The sequence below is a fragment of the Apus apus genome, chromosome 4, assembly GCF_020740795.1.
Source record: "Apus apus isolate bApuApu2 chromosome 4, bApuApu2.pri.cur, whole genome shotgun sequence".
In the NCBI taxonomy this organism is placed as follows: domain Eukaryota; kingdom Metazoa; phylum Chordata; class Aves; order Apodiformes; family Apodidae; genus Apus; species Apus apus.
In genome coordinates, this window is record NC_067285.1 from 63,824,453 (window position 1) to 63,849,839 (window position 25,387).

Genomic DNA, 25,387 nt, shown 5'->3' on the forward strand with positions numbered 1-25,387 from the left:
CCGCGCCGGGCCGGCGGGGCTGGGCTGACCCTCGGCGAGCAGCCCGACGCCTCTGCGGGGGCTGCCCCGGGAGCGGCCCCGCCCGCAGCCGCGGGGGCTCCGCCGCCCGCCCCGTCTCCCCACTACGCCCCCCGGGGAGGGGCCGGGCCGGGCGGGAGCCGCTCCCGCCCCGCGGAGCCCCGGGAGCGAGGGTAGAAGCGGCGGCGCGAAGGGGCTGCCCGGCCACAGCCGCCACCTCCCGCGGGGCTGAAGATGGGCCCGGGCGGGGCGGGCGTGCGGGGCCCCCCGGTCACCTTTGCCGACGACGTGTTGCGGGTCTTCGGGGCCAACCGGAGCCTGTCGGCCGGGCAGGTGTCGGCGCTGCTGCAGCGGCTGGGTGCCGCGCCGGCCCTGGGCGCGCTGCTGCCGCTGCCCCACCTGCAGCACAACCAGGTACCGCGGCGGGAGCTGGGCTGCAGCGGGGCCGCTGGGGCCCCGCGGTGGCCGTGAGGGCTGGGCTGGAGACGCACGCCCAGGAAGAAGGGCGCCGAGCTGGGTGGGCAGCTCCGTAGTGCGGTGGGTTTCACCGCCGTCCTGCCTCACGTGGAAGTGGGGAGGGAGGAAGCAAAGGTCTCCTGGGGCTCGGTGCCAGGGTTTCAGGCAAAGGTACCGGTGCATGGGTGAGACCAGCTTGGGGTGGGGGAGAAGCTGCCATCCATCAGTGAGCTGCCGCGGTGTGGGACTGGCCGTGGGATTAGCTCTGCTTTTCTCATGGCTCAGCTCTTAAACTGGCACTTTTCCTGAGTAAATAGCATCCTGAGTAAACAGCAAAAAGAATGAGAATCAGCTGGTGTTTCCCTGCAAGAATTGTAAATCTTCAGGATTCGTTATAGTGCAGTTGTCCTGGGGAAACACAAAGTTGCTGAGAGGCACATCTAGCTTGTGTAAAGAAACTTCTGCACAGAAACGTTAAATCTTTAATCTGAGTGCCAAGTGTACAATCTTCAATGAATCTGCTAAATGCTGGTTAAGATGGCGTTTAATTATTGACTAAATATCATGGGAATACCATCTTTCATAAAAATATTCTGTTTAGTTTTTTCATACAAAACTCAGACCTCGTTGCTACTTTTAAAGCCTTAGTAATTTCATATTTCTGTAGTGACCTGGACTTAAGTGGACCAGACTTAAGGGGAAATGTTGAGGCTGGTGGTGATTTTCCTATGCTCAGGAATCAGGCACATGAAGTTAGCTACAAAAATGAAAGCAAAGCTGGGTTGATGGTTTGCTTTGGTTTGGTTCAACTCCCTGAGAAACAGAAGAGGCATGGTTCTAGGAACTTTCAGAATTATTTTTTTTCCCCCTAACTTTTGTTGTAGTAGTCCTGTTGCTTGTTCTGTGAAGGAAACAAACTTTGGATAAGTTCCTTTTGTTTTAGAGTGTAATTCTGATGTCTTTACCATTACCAGAGGTTTAATTGGGAGTTAATGCCACTGAAATCAATGTAATATTCAGTATGTGCATGGCAATATTTACCAGAGTCACTGCTTTCACATCTCACAAATTGAACACTGTTCCAACACAGTGTATTAAAACCATAAACATACCCAGCCACACATGCTAAATACAAGTTTGCGGTGTTGAATATGGCTATGAAAAGGAGCTTTCTTTAGAAGAGCATAGAAACGAGTAGATTCTTCAGTCCCTCAGGTTTTCCCTCTGCAAAGGCACGTAGTCCTCGTACACAGGCTTTGGCACAGGCTACAGAGGAAAATAAAAAGTAATGCTCTTCCCGTTACTGTAAGTGCATGTTCCTCATAAGTAATTTGAAGTGTAACTGAATTTTTTTACAGGTCTGTTGTAGTTGTGTCCGTTTTTAATATCTAGGGGACCTCACTAAAATGCCTTTTTTTTTCTGAGTTGTATTTTTTCTTAAATGTGGCCTTGCAGCTGCTCCATCAGCTGGTACCAATTAAGGAAGTGCATTTTGCTTCTTGGCTTTTGGTCCCTCATAGATGTGAGTTATATCAATGAGTTTTGGGCAGGTGGTGCTTGCAGATGCATACATATTCATACCAGGTAAACCATACATGACCATTTTCAAACACTGTGATTCTTTGTACTTACAAGTTGATAATTTAGAATATTTACCAGCTGGTTACAACACAAGACATGAAGTGGCCTAATCCAACTTCATGCGTTGGAAGGCACCGGAGGCCTGAGCTATTACTGATTCTCCACAGAGGAAAGTGAATTGGAGAGTGATTCAGGTCTTTCTCAGGCTGAATCATGTGTTCAGGCTGCATAAATACGTAACTGTGGAAGGAAGCAAGGTTTATCTTAAACTTTCAGTTCTTAACTTCAGTGTCCAGAGCTGGTGGGGTGACTCCCAGACCTTTCTTCCAATCAAGGGAACACACCCCTGCTCTATCAGAGAGTCTGTTATCCAAGCATGAAGTCATTTTTAGTGGAGAGCTGATCTGTAATGAATAGGTGATACAGCACTTCAAAAACTGTCAGGAAGGAACACTTTCTGTTAGTTTTATCCCAGTATTAGTGTTTAATTTTAATGTTCTATTCATAACCATTTTGGTAAGCCCATTAATCTAATAAGAGATTATGCACCAGAAGCTGATTCATATTGTTAAAGAGTTTAGATATGTCAGCCAGAAAATGAATACTTGATTTCTATTTTCCTTTGATTCCAGGTAGACTTAAAAACACAAGAAAAAAAAAATACTTGATTTGATGATTATGGTATTTGAACATGTAGTTTTGTAGGCTTTTAGGGTAATTTATGTCCTATGATGTCCATGAAGATGGTAATTTTTTTCCTATAAAAGACAAAAGAGAAAATAAATTTTTTGAGTACTGTTTTGGAATTTTTGATTGAACTGTCTCCAGTTCCTTCTAGTTTTGATACCTTATTTCATCATGCACGTTTATAGTTCTCTTTATTTTCTGTTTATATTTTATTTGCTCTTCAAATTTTCTTCCATCATATTTTCTTAATGTATAAGCTAAGATTTCCTTTCAGAGAAGTAAGTAGTAACTGAGCAAACTCAAATATTGGTCAGTGCATTTTTTTCACATATTAATGTGGAATTCCATCACATTTTAGTCCTGCTGATAGGGACACAATTAGCAATTTCAGTGTAATAGATGACGGTATGTTTACTCACTCTGTATTTTGCATTATCAGCAAGATACATTGTAAAAATATTAAACTGTACTTGATCTTCTGTCATTGGGTTCATTGAAGTATGATAGCTATACATGTGTGTGCTGAAGGATTAAACTGCATGCTCAGAAGTTTTGATCAAAAAGTACTTGGAAGGTAAATGGGCATTGGAAAGAAAGCTTGTTAACTTCAGCTTTATTTTGTGATTTGATGTAATCAGTAGGTGCTAAAATCATGCTAAATCTATATTTATGACAGTCTAGATGTTATGCCTGAATACTCTGTATCAATATAAGGCATTTAAATTTTTAAACATTTGGACAAAATGAGGTTAAAATCTTTATTAATATTCATTATCTGATTTAATAAATTCTCACCTCAGGATGGGTCAAAACCCAGTAACTGTTTCGGATAGACTAGAACCAGACTAGCACCTGCTTTGATTTTGGGTTGGTTTGGGTTTTGTGTGGTGTTTTTTTCTTTCTTTGTTTGTTGTTTGTTTTGTTTGTTTGGTAGTGATTTACTAGTTACAACTTCTGCTTTACGAAAGAGGGAATGGTCTGACAGAGTAGCGTGGCTTATGGTTTTGATCCAACACCATAATCTGATGTTGCTTGGTCAGCGAGAAAATAAATAGGCTTAGTTGTTCTACACTCTTAAGTGTCTTATTTCTCCAAAATCTTCATCAAATTTCAGCATTCATGGACAGCGTTCAGCTCCCAGCATGAACAATTGCCTTAAACATGTTAGGGAGTGAGTGAAATCCCTGAAGTATGCAAGTGCAATCAAGCAGCTTCGTTGGTTTGACTCTTTCTCATGGAGTGCTCCTTATTGAACAAAAGGTTGTATCCTAGCATCTATTTCTTACTGTGCTGAGTGACAAAAAGATGCCACTACATCAATGTTAGATGTTTTAATTTGTTAAAATAAAGTTGAGGAAAACATTGTCATATATCTCTATTTTGCCTTATCCCGGTGCAGGCTAAGTGAAAAAGAAAAAAAAAAAAAGCTGATCAGATGGGTATTCACTGCATTCTTTTTTTGCTCTTGCTATTGTGTGACCCCCTCTGCTCAACCCTGGTGTGAGCTAGGCTGGTATTTAATCTGGAGACATCTAGAAAATGCAGTCCAGGTTGCTGGTGGGTATCTTAGTACTTCACATGTGGAATGCTACGGATAAACAAAGAGCAAATATAAGAACATAGCAGAAGATGAGAAGAGTGAAGCATTTGCAAGATGGTTGATACTGTAGCATTTTTTGTTAATTTTCCAGTTAGAGGTCCTTTCTGCATTATTTTTGCCTGAGCAGTAATCCCTTCCTTTCCTTCAAAGGCTGTGGTGAGCTGACATCCACTTCTAATTTATAAAGATACTGGTGTAAAGAGATTCTAGGTAGCTGAGCTCTTGAAGAAAAATAATTCCATATTGGTCAATCATTTTCGGCAGAGCCTTACCAGAAGAAAAGTAAACATCTGTTTGAATAACCCTGTTGTTGGTCTGTTTTTGTAAAGTCTGAGTACTTCGTGTGAATTTTACTGATTTAAGTCCTCCAAAATTTTGATGAAAGCATTTAAAAAATGAATTTTTTAACAGTTTCAGGACATGATCAGTTATGTCATGTATATTTTGCAGTTGCTTATTGAACACTGGGTGACAGTCACATTTCAGCCAGTCCCCTCACCTAATTGCCATGACAAGGCTTACTGAATAGCAGGGGGCAGACATGAAGGTGGACTTGGTGAGCCAGGATGTCATACTCAGTCCCCTGTTCCATGAGGCTAAATTTCCTTTTTGTAGAGATCATCCATCAGTCTTGTGAAATAAATAGCTTATGTTCTTTATAGCAGTGTGGGCGTTTTAATGTATTTATCCTCCAAAGACAAAGGCAGAGTTTTGCAGTGGGCAAACATGAATTGCTCCAATTCAAGGCTTCAAATAGATTTAATCATTTAATTAATCTTTTAATGGTGCCAGTGAACTCATGCAGGCTTGCTTTTTAGCTCTTGGATGTATTTAGGAGTTTAGTGAGAGAATGAGGTGACTAATCATTTATAGGAATCATTATCCCCTGGACTTGTCCCTGATCAAAATAATAATAATAGTAATTAAATACAATGCTGTTTCTCGCATTCACATAGAGCTCTTGTCTGATGGTGTTTCTCAACCATTTGTTTGTATGTAGCCAAAGTTACAAGTATCAAGTGTAGTAATTCATGCTGTGTCTGATTTGTTTTCTCTCCATAATCTGGTTTTCTATCTACAACATGGTGCGTGTCTAGAAAAAATTTGCTTTTTAAATAATAGTCTTGAATTATTGGAGAAGTTGCTGTAGAATCTAAAGGCTAGCAAAACTGAAAAGAGCAGGCAGTGACCATTTCTTATTTTTAGGCTTCTGGTGCTCTACATTTGCAACCATGCTGAGATTTGCTACAGGAAGAGTTATGCTCTTAACCTGATGCCTCATGTAGAAGTGTTTTACTTTTGTTTCAATCTTGAGGATCAACCCTGGTGTGTGTTAGGGAGGTGATCTTGCCCCTTGACACTAGTGAGGCTACATCTTAAATACTGTGTTCAGTTCTGGACCCCTCACTACAAGAAGGACATTGAGGTGCTGGAGTGAGTTCACAGAAGGGCAACCAAGCTGGTGGAGGGGCTGAAGAAGAAGGCCTATGAGGAGAGGCTGAGGGAACTGGGATTGTTTAGTTTGAACAGGAGACTGAGGGCAGGCCTCATTGCTCTCTACAACTACGTGAAAGGAGGTTGCAGGGACATGGACGTTGGCCTCTTCTCTCAAGTGAATAACGACGGGACTAGAGGAAATGGTCTGAAATTACAACAGGGGAGGTTTATGCTAGATGTTAGGAAGAGCATATATGCTGAAAGAGTAGTCAGGCACTGGAACAGGCTGCTCAGGGAGGTGGTGGAGTCCCCGTCCCTGGAGGTACTTAAGAACTGTGTAGATGAGGCACTTCAGGACATGTTCTAGTAGGCTTTTTTTAAATTTTTTTTTTGGGAGCGGGGCGGTGAGGGTGGACGGTTGAACACGGTGATCTTAGAGGTTTTTTCCAACTGTGGCAATTCTGTAATTCTGTGATCCTGTGTTTGTTGTAAGGTAGTAAAGCCTGTCACCGTTTGACTTAGATTGACAGCAATGCTCTCAATCCCCTTCCCCTCCCACCGAAGTAGGGAAGGAGAGAGAGAATGAGAGAGACTCTCTGGATTGAAGACTAAACTGGACAGCTTTAATTAAACACCAATGATAAAAGAAGATATATACAAGAATATACAAATATGTATATTTTGAGGGACTTCATGGTTTGTCTTTTATCTTGTGGTTGAAAATAATGAACAGAGCAACAAGCCGTGGCCTGGTTTAGCACTGTTAAATACATTTATCCTTGACCCCTTGATACTTTTATGTCCTGAGCTGAAGTAAAAGTGAAGATCCAAAGTACAAGTTTTTCTCATTGGTGTATGGGATGGTTTTATGAAACAATGTTTGCTGCTAACAATTATCACTTAGAAAAGAATGAAAAAGTTGGAGTACTGCTAACATTTAGATAATTTTTAAACAGCTTATTTGGGGAGACAAATAAGCATTGTTGTAAAGTAGAAGTGATCACTTAGATGAATAGGCAGTTATTGAATTACCAATAATTTTCTGTCACTGAGATTTTAGCTGTATCTAGACTGCTCTTAAATTTAATTATTTTGTAATTACATGAGATTTTAATTACTTTGAAGCTATTTTTCGAAGTACATTGTAAGGCTTAACTGTCCTGTATCATAGAGCATAAGATTTGCGAATGTATTTAAAACATGTTTTGTTAATTTATGATTTATTTTACTTAAAATACTTTGAATCACTTGTACTTCACATTAATCAATGTTTTCATACACAGCATATGAAACACTGTGTACATTTTCTTGAAAATGCATTACATTATTTTCATATTGCAGTTACTTGTTTTCTCAGTGTATGGCTTCTTTTTTGCATTAATGTATTAAGTTGACAAAATCCTTTGTTGTTTCAGTGCTTGACTGGTGAGGAAATTTTTTCTTTGCATGGGATACCAAACGACAGTTACATATCAAATTCAGACTTCTCTACAATATGTCCTGCTATTTTGCAACAGCTAATTTTTCACCCATGTGATCATCAGGAAGACTTTGTGGATACATCTAAACCACATTCTTTACAAGGTTGGTTATTATTAATTGCATTAATACTGCAACTATAGTGAAGTTTTCTTAGAGGAATAGTAAACATTTATCTATATATAACAGGAATGTTTTGCTTAGGAGGCTATAGTTTTAAAGTGGGAAGAGAAAATTAAAATGCTGTTCCAGTAGACTATTTAAACAAATACCGTATCTCTTGACAGGGATCTATTAAAATGTTTTGGAGAAAGGTGAAAGAATGGAGTAGCTAGTTATGGGATAATTTCCCCATTAAAGATAGTTTTTCTGACCAATTATTTGGATAATTGTTTGTGCGTTGGAGTATTAAGGACTAACTAGTAGCTGGTTAATAGGAAAGATGTTTGGGAAGTTTGTGAAGGTGACTTACAGTGGGAGATCAGACTTAATGTGACGTGCATGTTTTGAGACAACTCAAGGTAAAATTATTAGGGAACTACATGTGAGTGGAATTATTTGCAGGTGGGAGTCATGATATCAGGGGAGCAAGTGATTGTTTTACTGAGGAAAAATACTCATATCCTTTCCAAACTCCAACTCCTGCTTCCTTGTCATAATCTGTGCTGCCCCTCCATGTGGAGCATCATCACATGGCTGAGTAGCCTTAATCTTCCTTCCTCCTATTTTTCTCACTATTATCTCTGTATTTATTGTGCAGAGAATTGTACAGTGCAGTAAAAAATGTAGGACAGAGAAGATGCAGGTGGTTAATGAAGTCACTTTTTGCACTTACATGGATCAAATATGCAATGACCTATTTGTTTGACTAAGTATTCCAATTAAATGTATTGTTCCAAGAGAGTCAACTGAATTAAAGTTTAAAGTTAGGATGCTGGATGAGCAGATGCCTAATGTGAGTATTTGTGAGCTGAGATCATAGAATCATAGAATGGTTTGAGTTGTAAGGTACCTTAAAGATCATCGAGTTCCAGCTCCCCTGCATGAGCAGGCAGGTTTTTTTATAACTTTTGAAATACTAGTATTAAGAACATTTTGATTAAGTGATTAAATTTATTAAGAATTATAGCTAATTCCAAAAACTTAGCTGTGTCAGTGAATAATTAGAATTATGTTTGATGAATCACTGAAACCATGGCATATATTTACCTTGGTAGTTCTAGGTTGCTTATACTGTTAGGAGGGCACATACAGTCAAGCCAGTCCATAGTATCTGCACCAGAGGATTGGTCCTTATCTTTTTCTTGTTGGGGCTGTTTAAGTAGATCGTGCATGGAAAGCTTGACCCGTAGCTAATCTAGACCATCCCTGTTGTTTTTCTTTAATCCTGCCAGCTCAGAAGCAATGTCCAGTGGCTAGATAAGCAGAGTAACCTTCTGCTGCCCTTCCCTTGGCTGCAGTGTAATAAATCTGCCGGTCCCACGGTTAGGGTATTTTAAAACCACAAGTGCATGAGGTAGTGATACCTATTTTGAAGGGAGGTTCACAGAAAGGTCCACTGCCAATGCAGACATCGATCTATGCACACCCTCACCCAATGAATCTATATTGTGGCAGCATTTAGATTAGCTGATTTAAATTACTGCCCATGAAACAAAATTCCCTATGCATGTTCCCAGCTGTGCTTATGTGAATTTTCTGCCCAGGGGCTCCCACACACTTGAGAATATTTTGTCTTCCAAAATACAAATGGGCAAGACATACAGAAGAAATTAGTACAATAAGCTTTACAGGACAGCTACTTGTAGTAGTAGTAATAATAATAACAATACTAATAATAACAATAATAATAAAGTATTGCCGAAGCAGAGTAGAAATTAAAAGGCAGCACATAGCATGTGTTTTGCCTTGGGGTCTGGAGAACTCATACAGAACCTAGCTGACCTTAGGGCACACTCATGGCTTTCCCTTTCTTGCTTATCTGAAAGATCATAGGGAGATGCATGAAATAGCTGGAAATGGCCAGTGACATTCCATCTGTCCAAGACAGACAGGTTGTGTGCTCTATGCTTGGCTTCTTCAGAAGGGTGTTCGTACCCTTGTTTCCTTTTCATCCCAGGACAGGACTAAGGAGGAGCCTGAGCTCGCCTCACGAAGGCCCAGAGCAGTGGTCACCACTTCTTATAAGGAACAGTGCTCAGCAATGGTGTTCTAAGGAGGGTATCTTTCTTGCACTCCAGCCATTTTATGGGTTTTCTTGTGTCTTTGGGTATTTTGGCTGTCTCTTTGTTGAGGCTATGGTTTTAGAGACAGAAAGAATAATGGTAGTTGGCAAAAGCTGGCTGCGCTGCCAGTCTGAGGGGAACACAGTGAGCAGAATGCTCTAGTCTGTCATGTGAAGTCAGCCTAGACAGCTTTCTGAGATGCATGGACTCATCAAAAGCATAGTGTGGATGGAGTCCTAGTGAACAAATTGATTTTAAGACAGCAGTGCCTACATAATATTCTGAAATACAGTCCATAATGCTGCAGCATTGGTTGTCTTGGAATTTTATTGCTTTCCTCCCCGCAGTTTGTGTATTTTTCTTGAAGTACCAGTTCCTGTAATGATGTAATTGTGGGTCAATATTTGTGTTGTTTGTTTTATTTTTTGTTTGTTTGGTTGGTTGGTTTGTTGGGTGGTTTTTTTGTTTTGTTTTGTTGGTTTGTTTTTATTTTCCAATTACACTTTGGGTCTTTCTGAACTCAGATGAAGCTTGCCACAAGGCCCAGGATCACCTTCCTTGGGAGTCTATAAGAATGAACTTAGATTTATTTCATTCCTTGAAAAATTTCATTAGTTTAAACTAGCCCTCATACTACTGAGGCTTATTGGTGGATCTATGGAGTGCCTAGGGTGGATAATGCTTAACTTACTATTTAATTGTCTGGGGTTATTTAATCACTTATTTGAATTCTTTCTTATTCTTCCACTTTGGACGAGTAAATCAGAAACAAAATATCAATATGTAAAATCCACATTTTACATATTTCAAGTTCTTCAGGCCACCCAGATCTAGGGCAGAATTTTAAAAGTAAAACAACATCTGTCTTCTGGCACCCTTAATCTCTTGTAAATCAGGAAGAAGACAGCTTTTTCTTTTATGTTTTTCATGTAACAAAAGGAGAATACTGCATACCAGTGGTTTACAATATGGGCCTGCTTGTGAGCACAGGTTCTTTAGTGCATTATGAGACATTTTCCATTACATAAAACATACAAATTATTGACTGTTTTGTCATTTATAACATCTACTTCAAATTAAGTGTCCCAATACGTCTTGCTGCTCTGAAAAAAAGAGTACTAGCATGGAAGTTAGACCTTTTGTTAGTCAAGCTTTTAGTATTGTGAGAATTTATCTCACAGTTGAGTAATATCCTTTTTTTCCTGTGCTTGGGTTTAGGCTCCATTCTCTCATCATTTTTTGTAATCAACTGATTTACACAGACATTTTGTAAATTTATTCTCTTTGTCTTTTGTTGTAAAAAGTAATTGCTACTGACTTTTGACTGTAATATTTGTAGCTTGTTTTAATTTCCTGTGTCTGATGAAGTAATTTGGGCAAGTACACTAAGTGCTTCATATTTGTTAAGTGAGGGTTTTATTTTATTAACTCAGTTTAAGATGCATGTTGTGCACAGAATAATGTGTAGGAGTTGTCTGTATACTGAACTGAAAGAGACTTGTGCTTCTGCAGTAGTCCCAAACTGTAAACAGTGGTTTGTGACTCATGATTGCATTGGAAGTCAATTTGTTTATAATAGATTTGATTTCAAATATATATTTACAAGCTTAATAGTAATTTATTTTAATGGGGATTAGACTCCTGTGTAGCTTAGTGGATCTAGTCATATCTAGTTGTGTGTTTTTCTCTCTCTCTGTTTCTCTTTCTCAAAAATGGCAATTGAATTTTCTAATTTGCATTGATTTACCTTTTGCAAAAGCGTTAAATGTTTCTAATGATTTCTGTACCCAACATAATATAAAATTCATTACATATAAGACATTGTGACAAAATTCTGGCAAATGCAGCAGAGCCATCCCACTCACAGGTGAGGAATCTAGCTTAGCTTGTTCGTCGCTTGCATCGCAGGAAAGTTAGGCTGCAGATCATAATCTGATCTGTTGGTTTCTGCTATGCAGAAAGGAATTTCCAGTACCTTCTCTATATACATACTGTAAAGCTTAGAATTATGCAAATTTCTGGATTATCCCAAACTGTTCTCATAAAGCCCGCATTGTGTTGGCCTTGATTATTATTTGTGATTAATTTTTATAGGCAGACCTGCTGTCTATGTGGATAACTTTGTGGTTCTGTGACATCACTTGAGGCAGTGTTGTAGCCTTTCAGTGCTACCTTTAAAGCTTTTCTCTGTACTCACAGGGACTTGAGATGTCACTGGGAGAAACAGTAGTCATGCATCAAGGCACGATTTTGTGATGCTTATGAACTCACACCCTCATGCCACCTATAATTCAGACTTTGTAACAACTATGGAATGGCTTTGTACAAGTCCTCGTGTCTGAACTCTAAAAACCTGGGACTATGCTTATGGTGAAGGAGCCTATGTTATGGTGAACCCTGTTGAATTTGCCACTTCCAATGACATATTTTTCCCGTTGTGTACCTAAATCACATGCCTATCTTTTTGAGCCTAGAACCTCTTTTTAAAATATACTTTAATTTCTCTATTTAATTATTTCAGGAAGGGTATTTTGATACAGCACAGCAAAGATAGCAGATTTTCTATCTTTGAGTTCCTTAGGCGTTAATGACAATTGGTTCTAACCCTGGGACTAGTATGAAGTTTTGTCTTAAATCTATGTTATAGTTGCTTTGACTGTTGGTTTAAGCCTTAATTTTTACTCTTCACAAACTGTAGAGAGAACGGATTTACACTAGCAGCAGGTAGGCTATCCCAGATCTTATACCAGCACAGTTTCCATTTTTAGTATGGTAGTCCCAGACAAGCTTCCAGAGATTGCCTTTCTGCAGGTATGCATCTTCAGTATCTATGCGTTTTGAGATTTTTATATTTGTGAAGTATAATTTCAGCCAGGGAACCACGTTGGTTTTTTTCCCCAATTCCATGCCAATTTAGCTGTTAGAAAAATGACAAACAGCCTGATGTGGGTGTTATACTAAAATATTTTATATTTCTGCTTGTTTATCCACAGTTTGGGGATTTGGGTTCCTCGCTGTGACTATCATTAACTTGGCATCACTTCTGGGATTGATTTTAACTCCACTGTTAAAGAAGTCATATTTCCCCAAGGTTTTAACCTACTTCGTGGGCTTGGCCATTGGTACTCTCTTTTCTAATGCAATTTTCCAGCTCATTCCAGAGGTAAGCAAGGGGAATTGTTATTTGGTTTGTATACTGGTTTCTAGAGTCTGTTAATTTTAGAAACATGCTGCAGTGAGGTTCTGTGTAAGGGTTGCAATCTTCAAAGAATTGTGGTGGGCTTTAGCATCATTAGATACCATCTCCTTCTGGCTGAGTGAGCAGAGCCATCAAGAGTTATGTCTGGTTGTGCCATGGAAAAGACCTAGGTCTGTTCTGCCCTCTTGCCCTCTATTTCTAGGCAGAATGAGAAATGCATTGGATAAAATTCCAATGAACATTAATAGGCTACAAGTTAGACTCTCCTTGTCTTGCACTTTACTACTACATATACTGCATGTAAAGTTCTGCTGAATTAAAACACTATTAACATTTAATCCAAATAATAATAAAAAACCAGATCTGGATCTTTCATACTGTCAGCCTCACGGAAACTCCTGGTTGGAAGAGAGACAGCCTGTATTTTAGAGGAGTATCTGTGTGTGCAGGGTGTTTGTTTGTTTTTCTGGAAATGTGCTAAGATTACAGACTAATTTGCATTGCTTTTTATTCACTGTTAGGCATTTGGGTTTGACCCCAAAGTAGATAACTATGTTGAGAAAGCAGTTGCTGTGTTTGGTGGATTCTATATTCTATTCTTTGTGGAAAGGATTCTTAAAGTGATATTGAAGATCTATAACCAGGTAATTAAATGTTACAGCTGTTAATATTTTATGAGATACTTGATAGTTTCATAGAATGTGTTTTTTTTTACTGTTTTACCAAAGGAATTCAGTCTTACCACATGTTCTAATATATCTGTTATATATAATCCATATGGGTAGAGGAAGAAGTTTCACTTTTTTGAGGGAGCTATAGGCAGAGCTGGGAAGAGAATGCAGATGTGAGTGTGGCCTACTGTCACTGGCATGTGCCGTAGTTGCTCTCAACAGCAAAGTCTGTGCTAGCTAAAGGCATCAGAAAAAAAGTGGAAATACATAAGAGCTGGAAGGAATGGAGACTGCCCCTGGAGCTCCCCTTTGGGAAGGAGAAATCAATTGACAAATATACCTTCTTAGTCATCTGTTAAAGTGTAACTCTGCTGACAGTGCCTGAATCTCACCTTTAATAACTTCAGCTCTGTGTACACAGACCTGCTTTAGTGATGCTGCAGTTGACTGTATTGCACATCTGCTTTCTACCCATATGGCAGAACGTTTGTTTTCTGTGTACTTACGTGTGTGGGGCTGAATTTCTCCCAGAGTAGGCCCTCTCAAAATCTTTGGTTCTCTAGTCACATCTTACAAAGGAAACTGTCCTGTCTTCCTACTTTTACCTCACTTAAAGTCCCCTGTCCCAAACTGTTGCTAATACTGAAGATTATGAAGGTCAACTGTCCTTTGTAGTAACTGCACAAAAAAAAAAAAAAAGAAAAAAAAAGAGGACAACATGAATTTTCCCTTTATTTTTGGGAACAGTTGACAAAGACTGATAAGCTGTATCAGCCAGGAATAACTAGCAAATGTTAGTCATTTATGCTCACGTGTTCATCTTGGGAGGTTCTCTTATATACGGTACAAAAATTAAAAATCCTGACGTATTTTAATAACTAAAAAGTGAGAAATAAGTTTGGAACTTAATTTAAGGAAGTTAGTTTAAACATTTAAATGTTTACTGCTGCCCATTTAAACCTATACTTGGTGCTGAAAGAAAGACAGCATGAATATGATGCCCCCACTTTTTATTTTTTGATCTCTTTTTTTCTTAGTGTTGTTACTTTGATTTTATTTTAATTAGCTACTTACTTCTTTGTCACCTAGACTGGCCATAATGACTCTGAAAATGGTGAACGGAATCATTCTCAAGATAAGACTAACCCACCCAAGGTGCTATCATCCAGCAATGGGGGGACATGCTATGCAAATTCAGCCGTCATAGAGAGCAATGGAAATCTTGGTTTTGACAGCATCAGTGTGGTCTCAGCACAGGTATGAAAACATGTGTGTATTTATCCTTGCCAGTTTTATAAGCATATCTGAGCAGAGAGTTAATATGAATGTTATTACTTTTGTCAACTTTTTGTAAATGTATAGCTTATAACTTGCTTGAAAAATGTGAAGTTTGGGGGCAAGCCTATAAAAGCTGAATGATGCATTCAACTTGTAGCCATCAAAAAGAGCTAATTAATATTTTGATATTGTCATTACTGTTTTGCTTAAAGAGTGATAGTGTGTTTGTGTTGCATGATCCATATTGTGTTCCTGACTGTGTTAAGCCGTGCGAGAACCTGATTACTCTGAATCAATGATTAATGATGAAAACCAATGCAGTAGCTATTGTGCAGTATATTATGAGCAGGGCTTGGGCTAGTCCAGTATATTTGGATACTGTGGGAATTACAGAGATAGTATGTTAAGACAGAAGCTGTTCCTCCTGGAGTGGGTATTACTCTTTCAGATTTGTTCTCTATATTTCTGTGTTTGTTTTCGTACTACAAATACGACTTCCTTCTGTCTGAGAAGAAAATGGAAGCAAGAAGAGAGAGCACCTGGTGTGCTGCTTTGCTCTTTTCCCTGTACAAGGCGTGGCAGTACTGTCTCTTATTTAAAAATAACAGAAAACCACATAGAAACACTTCTCTGATGGCTAAGGCATCTTTTTTAATAGTAGAGATTTTTGGTTTGCCACCTGTGTTCTTTTAGCAGTGAGGACCAGAAGAGGAAGCCAGAGGCAGGCCCTAACAGCTGAGAGAGAATGTGAGAGCTCTGCATTGACCCTGCAGGCTCACAGGGCATTCATTGCACACGGTTTAATGTACCAGATTGTACTTGTCCTTACTGGAGAATAGTCATGGAGTATGGTGGATACTGGGCATTTTGAAAACTAGGAGAAACATGCTTAATAATTAAAATTGCATGAATACCAAGAGAGAAATTGGTATTATGAGTATCTCTAAACTGTGTTTTTTAGAATTATAAAGCAAACAAAATAACTCTTCACGCTCTTTGGGGACTGTCGTCTCCAGTGATACGGGTCTTGTTTTCCTGCCCGGTTTACCAGAATTTTTATCTAGACTTGTCCTATTATTATATTTTAGCTAACCATCTGCTCACACATACCTACATGTAACAAAATCATACCATGTATTGTAACTATATAGCATTTATTTCTAGCAACTAGTTTAGATGTGCTCATGATAAGGAAGTATTGTAGTCACCCCAAGATGTTTTGTGGAATACTCATCAATCTCCTTTTACACGCAGTCTTGACTTCAAGAACTTCTTAAAATTTCACAAAAGTTCTTTTCCTTTACTTACTTTTCTTATGAAGATTCATGCTTTTCATTCTTTCTTCCTTGCTATTTCTCTATAGCCAGGAAGAGAATGTGTTGTATTAAATCCTCCTAAAAGTAACAGAGTAAAAATCACTCTGGAGCCAAGGCTGGCTGCTAGGAAGTCCCAGTGGCAGATAGCCCATTGTTGATTTTTGAAGGTAGCAACAAAAAAACCCATCGTTACTCTTTGCCATGCAGCTTTAAAGGGGCCAGGTAGCCTTCAGAGTGAGGGGATGGGAGAGAGCCAATGTGGCTTAGGGGTTTTGGGGCAGCTAGGGTAGTGCCATGAAGGTAGGTATGCATTCAATTCTACAGGCATTTGGTAGTTATGAAGGCACCATTTGGCAAAAGCCAACACATACCTAATAGAATTTTAATGTGTCCTTGTAATCTGAAGCTTATTAGAGAGGGCAAACACAGCATAGCCAGAAATCATCATGAAGGCTTTAAGGGGGCAGTTTGAAGTCTGATTGTGCTAAATGGTGGTAGCTGTTTTCAACCATAGGGATCCAGCTGTGTTCTCTCTTACAATGCCAGAACAGACTGACTGCTAGAGCAAATCTAAATGTTTAATTAGTCACATACTTTCAGGTTTCATTTTGCAGCAGTAATTGCAACCTTGGAAACCTCTTCTGGGCTTACCCAAAATTTTTAGCTACTATGCGTTAAAATCATAGGACTTGACAGCAGTAACTTTGCAGAAGACTTGTTTCTGAGACAAATTGCTAAAATGTCTGCATCCTGGAGTGCACAAAGTTAGAGTTTTATAACAAAACTTTACAATGGCCTTTATGCCCTAGAGGCACTGTCAGGAGTCCTTGGTCCTGTGGGTACTTTCAGAGGAATACAGAACAGCACCAATAATTAATAAAAGTTGGACCTGATAGTCCTGCTGGGTATTACAGAGCTCCTTACCTGGCATCTCTTCTGTGACATCTGCTAAACTGTCATGACAAAGTGGGGACAGTCCAGCATAGACAGACATTGTTCTATTGCCTTGTTTTTGTCTTGTTCAGGCATTTTTGCTTTGAAATCGTATGTATTTGTAGGGTGAATTTGTCAGCAGTTTGCCTTATCTTAAACATTAAGAATATATATTAGCTGTTCATTTACACACAATCTGGTAAAGGCCAGAATGTAAACCCAGACAAGTAATGTAATTGCATCTTACATAATTTGCAGAAGAAGTTAAGGCATTATCTAAAATAGGTTGCAGGCAAGAATTATGATACTTCAAAGCTATACAGTAAACAGCAGATAGTTGTATATATATTACAGAGGCCTCACAGAAATCAATGCCTGTTTTTTAAACTACAACTGTTTCTGCAGCAATACTGTTCTCCCAAATTAATTGCAATTGCTTAAAAAAACCCCAGACAGATTGAAAAAATCCAAACCTCAGCACATTTCCAGAGTCAGTTCCATTCTTGAGGAGTTTGGCAGCTAATTCTTAATAGTGTCTTCTCACTGAATGTTCATTTTTTTCATACACAAATAGGAAGTTCAGCACGTATATTTGTAAATTATTTATTTCAACAAAAAAGCCCTCAAGATAACATTTTTATGTTTGTCATACATGAGCAGTGCTTTGGACTGTTATTGGAATTCTCAGCTGTGCAATTGGTTCCAGAAAATGGTTTTTTTACTTAGTTCTATGGCTAAGATAGTTACATCACTACAGCCCTCAGAAAACCATAGGCACATACATTGTTCCCACAGAAAAAAAAAGTGCTTTGATGGAAACAAACATAAGCAAGTATGTACAAGTGACATTTGTGCACATTTGTATTATTTGCTTACTGTTTTCATTGCTCTTTTAGGACTTTTCATCCTAATAACCTCTTTTCATAGAACGATTTGTTTTGTGGATATGCTTGCTGTTTGATGTGAGAATTTTTTGGTAATAGAAGGCTTTACAGAAAGAGAGGCAGTGGTGTTCTTTCTCATGTATAGTAGAAGTTGCTAATATACACAAACCACAGTCCCCTGAGAGCAACAGTGTAGTTTTATCAGAAAATACTTGCTTTTGTTGTTGGAGTTTTGTGTGTCTATATGGTTTCCAAAATAACGTTGTTTTTTTTTTAAGTAGAAAAATGAATGAGTTATTCAAAAATAAAATCTGTGCATTGTCTCAAACTCCCTTTCCTCTGTGAAGCTAGAAATACACCCAAGAAAGATAAGTACTTCTGTCAGAAACAGGGGGGATCTACAAAACAATGTGTCATTGGTTCTTAGGCAGCTTGAAGGATGGTCACCAGGGAACAGAAAAAAAATACGGGGGAACAAAACTTCAGCTCAGGGGGCTGGATGAATAGGTGGAAGAACTTTGCTAATTGTATTTGAATTTTCATAGAATCATAGAATCATAGAATCCTAGGGGTTGGAAGGGACCTCGAAAGATCATCTAGTCCAACCCCCCTGCCAGAGCAGGGTCACCTAGAGTACATCACACAGGAAGGCATCCAGGCGGGTTTTGAATGTCTCCAGCGAAGGAGACTCCACAACCTCTCTGGGCAGCCTGTTCCAGTGCTCTGTCACTCTTACAGTAAAAAAATTTTTCCTGATATTCATCTTAAACCTCCTATGCTCCAACTTGTATCCATTACCCCTTGTCCTATCACTGGTCTTCACTGAAAAAAGCTTAACTCCATCGTCTTGACACTCACCCTTTACATATTTGTAAACATTGATGAGGTCCCCCCTCAGTCTCCTTTTCTCCAAACTAAAGAGACCCAGCTCCCTCAGCCTTTCCTCATAAGGGAGATGTTCCACTCCCTTAATCATCCTTGTGGCTCTGCGCTGGACTCTTTCAAGCACTTCCCTGTCCTTCTTGAACTGAGGGGCCCAGAACTGGACACAATATTCCAGATGTGGCCTCACCAATGCAGAATAGAGGGGGAGGAGAACCTGTCTTGACCTACTAACCACACCCTTTCTAATACACCCCAGGATGCCATTGGCCTTCTTAGCCACAAGGGCACACTGCTCATGCACTTTCTCATGCTCGTGTTTCTTTTTGCTTCCAGTTACCTAATACATGTATTTTATGTGGCTTGCTTTGTAATGTTTCTGTCTTAAAGTGATGTTCCGGTTGCCTTTGTGGATTAATAGAGAGGTCTATTATTCATAGTTGATCCTATGTCAAACACTATTAGTACAGGTACAAATCATGCTAATAATATGATTGGCATTGCCTGTGTTAGATGAAATGGAGAGGAAGACCTCCAAAAACTGAAGGCAAACATGTAGTGCAAGTCTAAAACCTATGTATTCGAGTCAGCAGGGAAACTCTCATTTTTTGTAATACCATTGCTTATTTTCACATCATAAAAATATAATTTCAGGACTTCTGTGCACTGAATAGGAGCTGGAAGTGTGCTTGATGGCAGTTGTGGTGTTATCAGCCAAGGCTACAAGTTCCAAGTAGTGTGATAGGCATCTCACTCAGAAATCCCTGACCTGAAATTTTGTCTTGTCCCAAGGCAGCTCCTACATACAGGAATGTACTATGTCAGATAAGAAGAGCAAGTGATGAGATAGATCTTACTGCTCAGTCATGAAATATTTTGTAAGAATGTATTAATCATTATAAATCCATGACATTCAAAATTCACTTGCCTGGTAGTGTATGCATTTGATAGGACAAAATCAATATGGCAATGTTCTTTCTAATAACCAAGGAAAATTTGTTGGAGTAACCTTTTCCTAAGGAGGAAGAGGTGTTACCTATACTCGTCTTCTACGAGAGGAGAGGTATAGAAATATGTCTGTGGGCACACAGATGTATATATTACTGCTAATGTATTCAGTCAGCAAGCACTAGTTAATGCCTTTGATGCAAATCCTTTGATTTTTACAGGGGAAATACTATAGTGCTTGCAAATGTTATGTAACTACACTATATGTTTGACAGAAATTTTATCAGAATCAGAATTTTTTTAGAGAAGCTTAGTTTGCGCTCCCAGCTAAAATGACGGTTTCTTCTATCTACTTCCAAGTTTTTCATGATTTCATGGCACCACATGTATGAATTACTTCCACTTCTGGGAGAAATTAATGAGATCCCTGGCATGTGCGTATGTTGCAGTTTTATATTAGCCTGTTGTTTTCATGCTCCGAGCCTTCAAGTCACAGTTGAAATTTACCCACTGCTGTTTTTATTAAACATGCACTTCTAGAAAATAATTTGAATAACTGGACTTGACTATCATTGCCCAAAATTAGAAATGAAGTTTATGGAGTATCTGTATATGTGCCTATATTCACATGTGGTGGCTAAGTGTGTCTCAGTGAGCATGAGGTACTGGCAGTAGATAGCTGGTCCAGATGTGTTTTGGGTAGGAAGCACAGATGCTGTCAGTCACTGTGATTGGGTCGTTCTGACTGTACAGGCTTAATAGAGGTGACTGAGGAGGCTGTGAGGTGACTCAATGCACTCTTAATCTGACAGAGGCTCCAGAGACACATTCAGACAACTCTGGTCTGAAGGGTGACTGGCTCCTGCACATTCACTGGTTGAAACAGAAAACATTTGCTGCTGCTACTTGAGCCGTTTGCTTTTTGGACTGAGCGTTTGGTCTCCATATGCAGTAGTCCTTTATGTTATGCTTGAAATTCATTTAAAGACAGAAGCGTGATTTGTTTGCATCTTTGTTCAATGTTTTATGTAATTGCTTTATTGTGTTGTTTTTTTTTTTTCTAGGAAGAAGCCACGCAAGGTGGCTTATGCAAATGTCTTCATGGGCGTCCCCTGTCCAAAATTGGGACCATTGCTTGGATGGTAACACTGAGTGATGCTGTACATAATTTCATAGATGGTTTGGCTATTGGTGCTTCTTTCACTTTGTCTCTGTTTCAAGGGCTTAGTACCTCCATAGCCATCTTGTGTGAAGAGTTTCCTCATGAGTTGGGTAAGGAACTTTGTTCAACATGTTGTTTACTGTGGAAATCACTGTCATAGGATGTTGTGCTGGCCACAGGTTGGCACAGATTGAAAGAAAGTTTGGACAAATTGCTAGAAAAATATTCACCAGAAATTTTCCAAGCACCAAAACACACCTCTCTAGCACAGGAAGTTCCCATGTGCAGGTGGGTGGAAGCTGGGAATGTGTATTAGAGAGGTGTGAATTGCCCTGTTCATATGTGCTGCATACAGTGTTGTATTTTTATTTTTTTTTTTAATCATTATAAGTAGTTCTGTGATCCTGGACTCTTAACTGTGCATCACCTATTTGCTTAAGAATGTTTCCTTAGTATTGAAGGGAAATCCTCATCATCTTCATTTATTTGAATGAAGAAAAACAGCAGGGGCTTCTAATGTGTGTACAAATCACGTCTTTCTTCAGAATTCCTTTGAAATCAGGAAAAAGTAACAGTATTGTTTCCTGAAGATGGTTTTCTTATTTTCTTTTTTTGTTGTTTTTCTTTTAGGGGATTTTGTCATCTTGCTTAATGCAGGAATGAGTACTCGGCAGGCTCTGGTTTTCAACTTTTTGTCTGCATGTTCCTGTTACATTGGGTTGGCTTTTGGTATATTAGTAGGCAACAACTTTGCTCCTAACATAATCTTTGCTGTAGCCGGTGGAATGTTCCTGTACATCTCTCTGGCAGATATGGTGAGATATAATTTCATTTTCAGTTATTTATATTTCTGCAAGAAAACAAAGACTACACTAAGTCTATCCGGTAGGATTTAGTATTTTGTCCCTCTCATGTCAGTGTCATCTACTTATGATTATTACCAGATGTTAAATTATACCCTTACTGGAGGTGCACAAATAGTTATGCTTATTCATGTAACATGAAAACCTTTCACTTCACAAATAGGGCTGATCAGTTTATTGCTTAAAAGTAGTTTTAGAGGGAGACAAACTTTTCATGAATTTGGGTTGTTTTTGTCTAGGAGTAAAAAAAGTAGAAGTACTTTGTTTCAGCATTTGAAAGTGGCAAAGTGCTCCACATTATTATTTTAAAAGGTTGATTTGTCTATTTAAACCATATTTTGAACTAAAAGCAAAAAAAAAAAGATAAAATGAAACTAAATACTTAGTTTTGAGTTGCATGAAAGGTGTTGTGTAACCACAGCGATAATTTTGGGATTTTTAGGTGGAAAACCTGACTTAAATTATTTTCTGGTTTAAATAAAACAATCACAGCCCCAGTTTTTTGGGGGGCTGAACTCTATTCAGAGCAGTTGATCTATCATTTATTCTTTTAAAATGTGCTAGAAGAGATGAGCCAAAGAAACTGCTAAGATCTGGATCAGATTTAGATGCTGGGAAATAAAATCTGGATTCACAGGCAGTAAGCAATATTCCATAATTTACTCCTAAAATGATGTTTTATCTCAAAATGCAGGATCTTTCAATAATTTTAAGTTTTATTATTATGTTTAATTCAGTGTTGTAATAACAGATGTGTCTGATAGAAGAAACATCTGATAGGTGAGAATCCATTTGACTGTAGAACTGGAAGCATGAGGCCTGAATTTGAAAAGATTTGGGATCTCAGTTTGGTTCTATATGTGTTTAAGAGCTGTTATACAGTTGTGGCGCCTATATCATTAAATACTGTTACAGTTTAGGTTAATACATAGTTTAGTTTATATATCGTTTAGGTAACAACATAGGATTTCATAAGTAAAAAGCAGGTAACACTATTTTCATTGTATCTGTTTTTCTGTTCTCTGTTTCTCTTTTTCTGTCTCTCTCCCTTCTCTCTCCTCCCCAGTTTCTCTTTTTATAGGTTTTAGGATTTGCTCAGTTACCTATCTGAATTTTTCTTCCCCCAGAAAAGTCTGAAATAGGGTATTCAAGTGCTCTGTACAGAGATCTGGCTTTCTGCTTTCTGTCAAGATTTTCACACACTTCTGGTTTGCTTGTCCAGAAGCAGGTAGGATTAATTAGAATGTAACTTCTTTTTCCTGTTCTTTTTTGAAGTATTGGCATAGTCCAACCTCTGCCAATAAGAACACTGTGTGGTGAGGCTGTGGGCATGTGAGAATGTGTACACTAAGGTGTGTGCACAAATGAGCCTTGCTGGATGGCATGAAGCTCATCCAGTTTCTTGGTTTTGCCTCTTGTGCAAGAGGATTACAAATTTCTGGGAAGGCTTGGCCGCTTCCCACTAACCTTGGTCTGTTCTTCAAGAATTGCATTACCTCCAATGCCTGTTTTTGCCTTCTGAGATCAAAGAAAGATAGAGCTTCTGAGTCACCCAGCCTGAAGGTTTCTGAAATACACAGTCTTCATTGCGTTCTGGCTGTGCTGCTCTCTGCACAGCAGGAGAAGCGTTTAAACTTACTTGAGTATACTTGTCAAAATCCTCTGCAGCAAACACGTACCTGAACCACCCATCCAGGGAAACTTATGGCCACAGGTCAGCTGCCATTATCTCCATTGGCTCTCAGAGGAAATATCTTTGTTTCTGCAGTTCACAGCAGATCAGTCATCCTTTGCTATTGCATTGCCATTAAGATGCATGTTATGGAATGAAGAATCTCTTCATTGCACTGTAATGTAATATTGCATGTGTTACCACCAGTTTCACTACATTCTTGTTTCTTCCTTGCTTTTCCCTCTTCCTCATCAGCTCAATAGACTTTCTGTTTGTAACAGACTTCTAATTTCTGAGGGGTTGTCTGTGTTTTCAGCTGCATTTGTTTTATGGATACAGCAGAAGAATCCTAGTCTTCCATTTCCTGAACAAGAATTTCTCAGTTTGTACTAGTGCAGGAAGAAACGCAACATGTAGCAATACAGGGGCAGCTGTTTCTAGCAATACATGGATCGACAGTTGGACCCTAGGAGACTGCTGGAATCAGAAAGAGGAAATTTGCATGAGAGAACCAGGTGAAGTAGTCACACGGGAGAGGAACAAACCACCATTTCATGTTACCATCCTTGAAGAAGTGGTTTTTCAGGGTGGTTGGTGTGACCTGTTCCTGTGACTGCCTTCACCCTCTGTCAGTTCTAATGTTCAGCCCAAAGTAGCGATATGGTTTAGTTTTTACTGCTCTAAGTTATGCACGCTACCACGAGATGGCAATACTTACCTAAAAATATCCCCTTTTTCAGTTCCCAGAGATGAATGATATGCTGCGAGAAAAAGTGACGGGAAGAAAGATGGATCTTACGTTCTTCCTGATTCAGAATGCTGGTTTGCTAACGGGGTTTACTGCTATACTGATGATTACCTTGTATGCAGGAGATATTGAGCTGTGATAATGCAACTGAACACGGGATCAGTACTGAAGACATCAAGTACATTACAAACGGAAGAAACTTGAAATGCATAAAGGGACATTCATTTAATCTACTTGGTTTTGAGACTGTGACAAGTCCTGTCCTGTCCCCCTTGCTCCAAATACAGGGAATTCTTGTTTAGGACTTGTGGTTAATCCAAATAGTAGGAGCTGTCAACTTCTGTATGATGCCAAAGAACTACTTCTAATACTTTTATTTCCATTTAAAATTATCAGACATATCTAAACTGTCATAGAGAGAGGATGTTACTTGGCCAGTAGAAATATGCAATACATGCAGCTATGCAAGACCAAAAGAAAGCTGAGGTCTTCAAGGAAGATGCTTATTTAAAATAAAATAATGGAGTCTCACATCCTTTATTGATGGTGGTGAAGGCAAGCAGTTTCAAAACTGGTTATTTTTCATTACAGTTGTTGCAGGGTTTGTCTGTGTTACATTCCCTTTCTGTCCCCTCACCTCCCCCCAGAAATCAGACTATTTCAGAGTAGGTACTAATGAAGTTAAGATTTTTAATTACTAATTAACACTGGAAGGAAAGATACCAGTTACAGCTTTTGATCTTTTCTCTTTGTAAGTGCACTAGGGAATTGTTGATTTATTTTGGGAACCACTTTTTTTCTTTTAATGAGAGGGAACCTATGTTAAATTTATGACAATTTATCAACTCTACAGTATTTTAGAAACATTGAGTATTTTAAAAACATTCAAGTGTTTTTTTATTTTATGAAAATAATAATGATTTATATTTAAGTTCCACAAATACCCCTTTTAAAAATCAGTATGTCAGGTTAAAATTTTAAAGGATGTATTGTTAGTTTTTCAAAATGGAGTTTACAAAAACATGATAAAATCAATATTCAAGTAAGCTTTTTTGTAATTTGAATAAATTTTTTTGTGTGCAGGTAGGTGAAAGTAAGTGATATGAAAATATACAAATTCTTATCACTATATGTTGCATGTGAACTTTCTAAAATGATACTTACATGTATGAATTCTTCTGAAATAAACAGTTCAGCTTCTTTGGTGTTTCAAGATGTGTGCAAGGAAATTGATTTAAAAATATATTCCATTTCAGTCACTGCTGGGCTTTGAAGGAAGTGTTATTCTCTAGTAAGTTACTTTTTTAATTTAATTTTTAGGCAAGTTTTACAGCTTCAAAGAAAATAC

The 25,387-nt window shown here is 38.7% G+C and overlaps 1 protein-coding gene across 5 annotated transcripts; it reads left to right on the forward strand.

The window, feature by feature from the left end:
- The first annotated feature begins 224 nt into the window (after positions 1-224).
- SLC39A8 (solute carrier family 39 member 8) lies at positions 225-25,387 on the forward strand. 5 transcript variants are annotated; one of them, XR_007889475.1, is made up of 10 exons: positions 225-432; positions 7,195-7,363; positions 12,477-12,646; positions 13,204-13,326; positions 14,443-14,610; positions 20,659-20,866; positions 21,387-21,571; positions 22,686-22,847; positions 23,608-23,806; positions 24,032-24,065. XR_007889475.1 is itself a non-coding variant. In XM_051619405.1 (8 exons), exons 1-8 carry the CDS (start codon positions 253-255, stop codon positions 24,176-24,178), a joined length of 1,350 nt encoding a protein of 449 aa, XP_051475365.1. In that variant the 5' UTR covers positions 225-252; the 3' UTR covers positions 24,179-25,387. The 5 variants fall into 5 exon arrangements, 1 of the variants encoding a protein (XP_051475365.1); XR_007889473.1 differs by having other exon boundaries at positions 23,608-24,074; XR_007889476.1 differs by having other exon boundaries at positions 22,747-22,847; positions 23,608-24,074.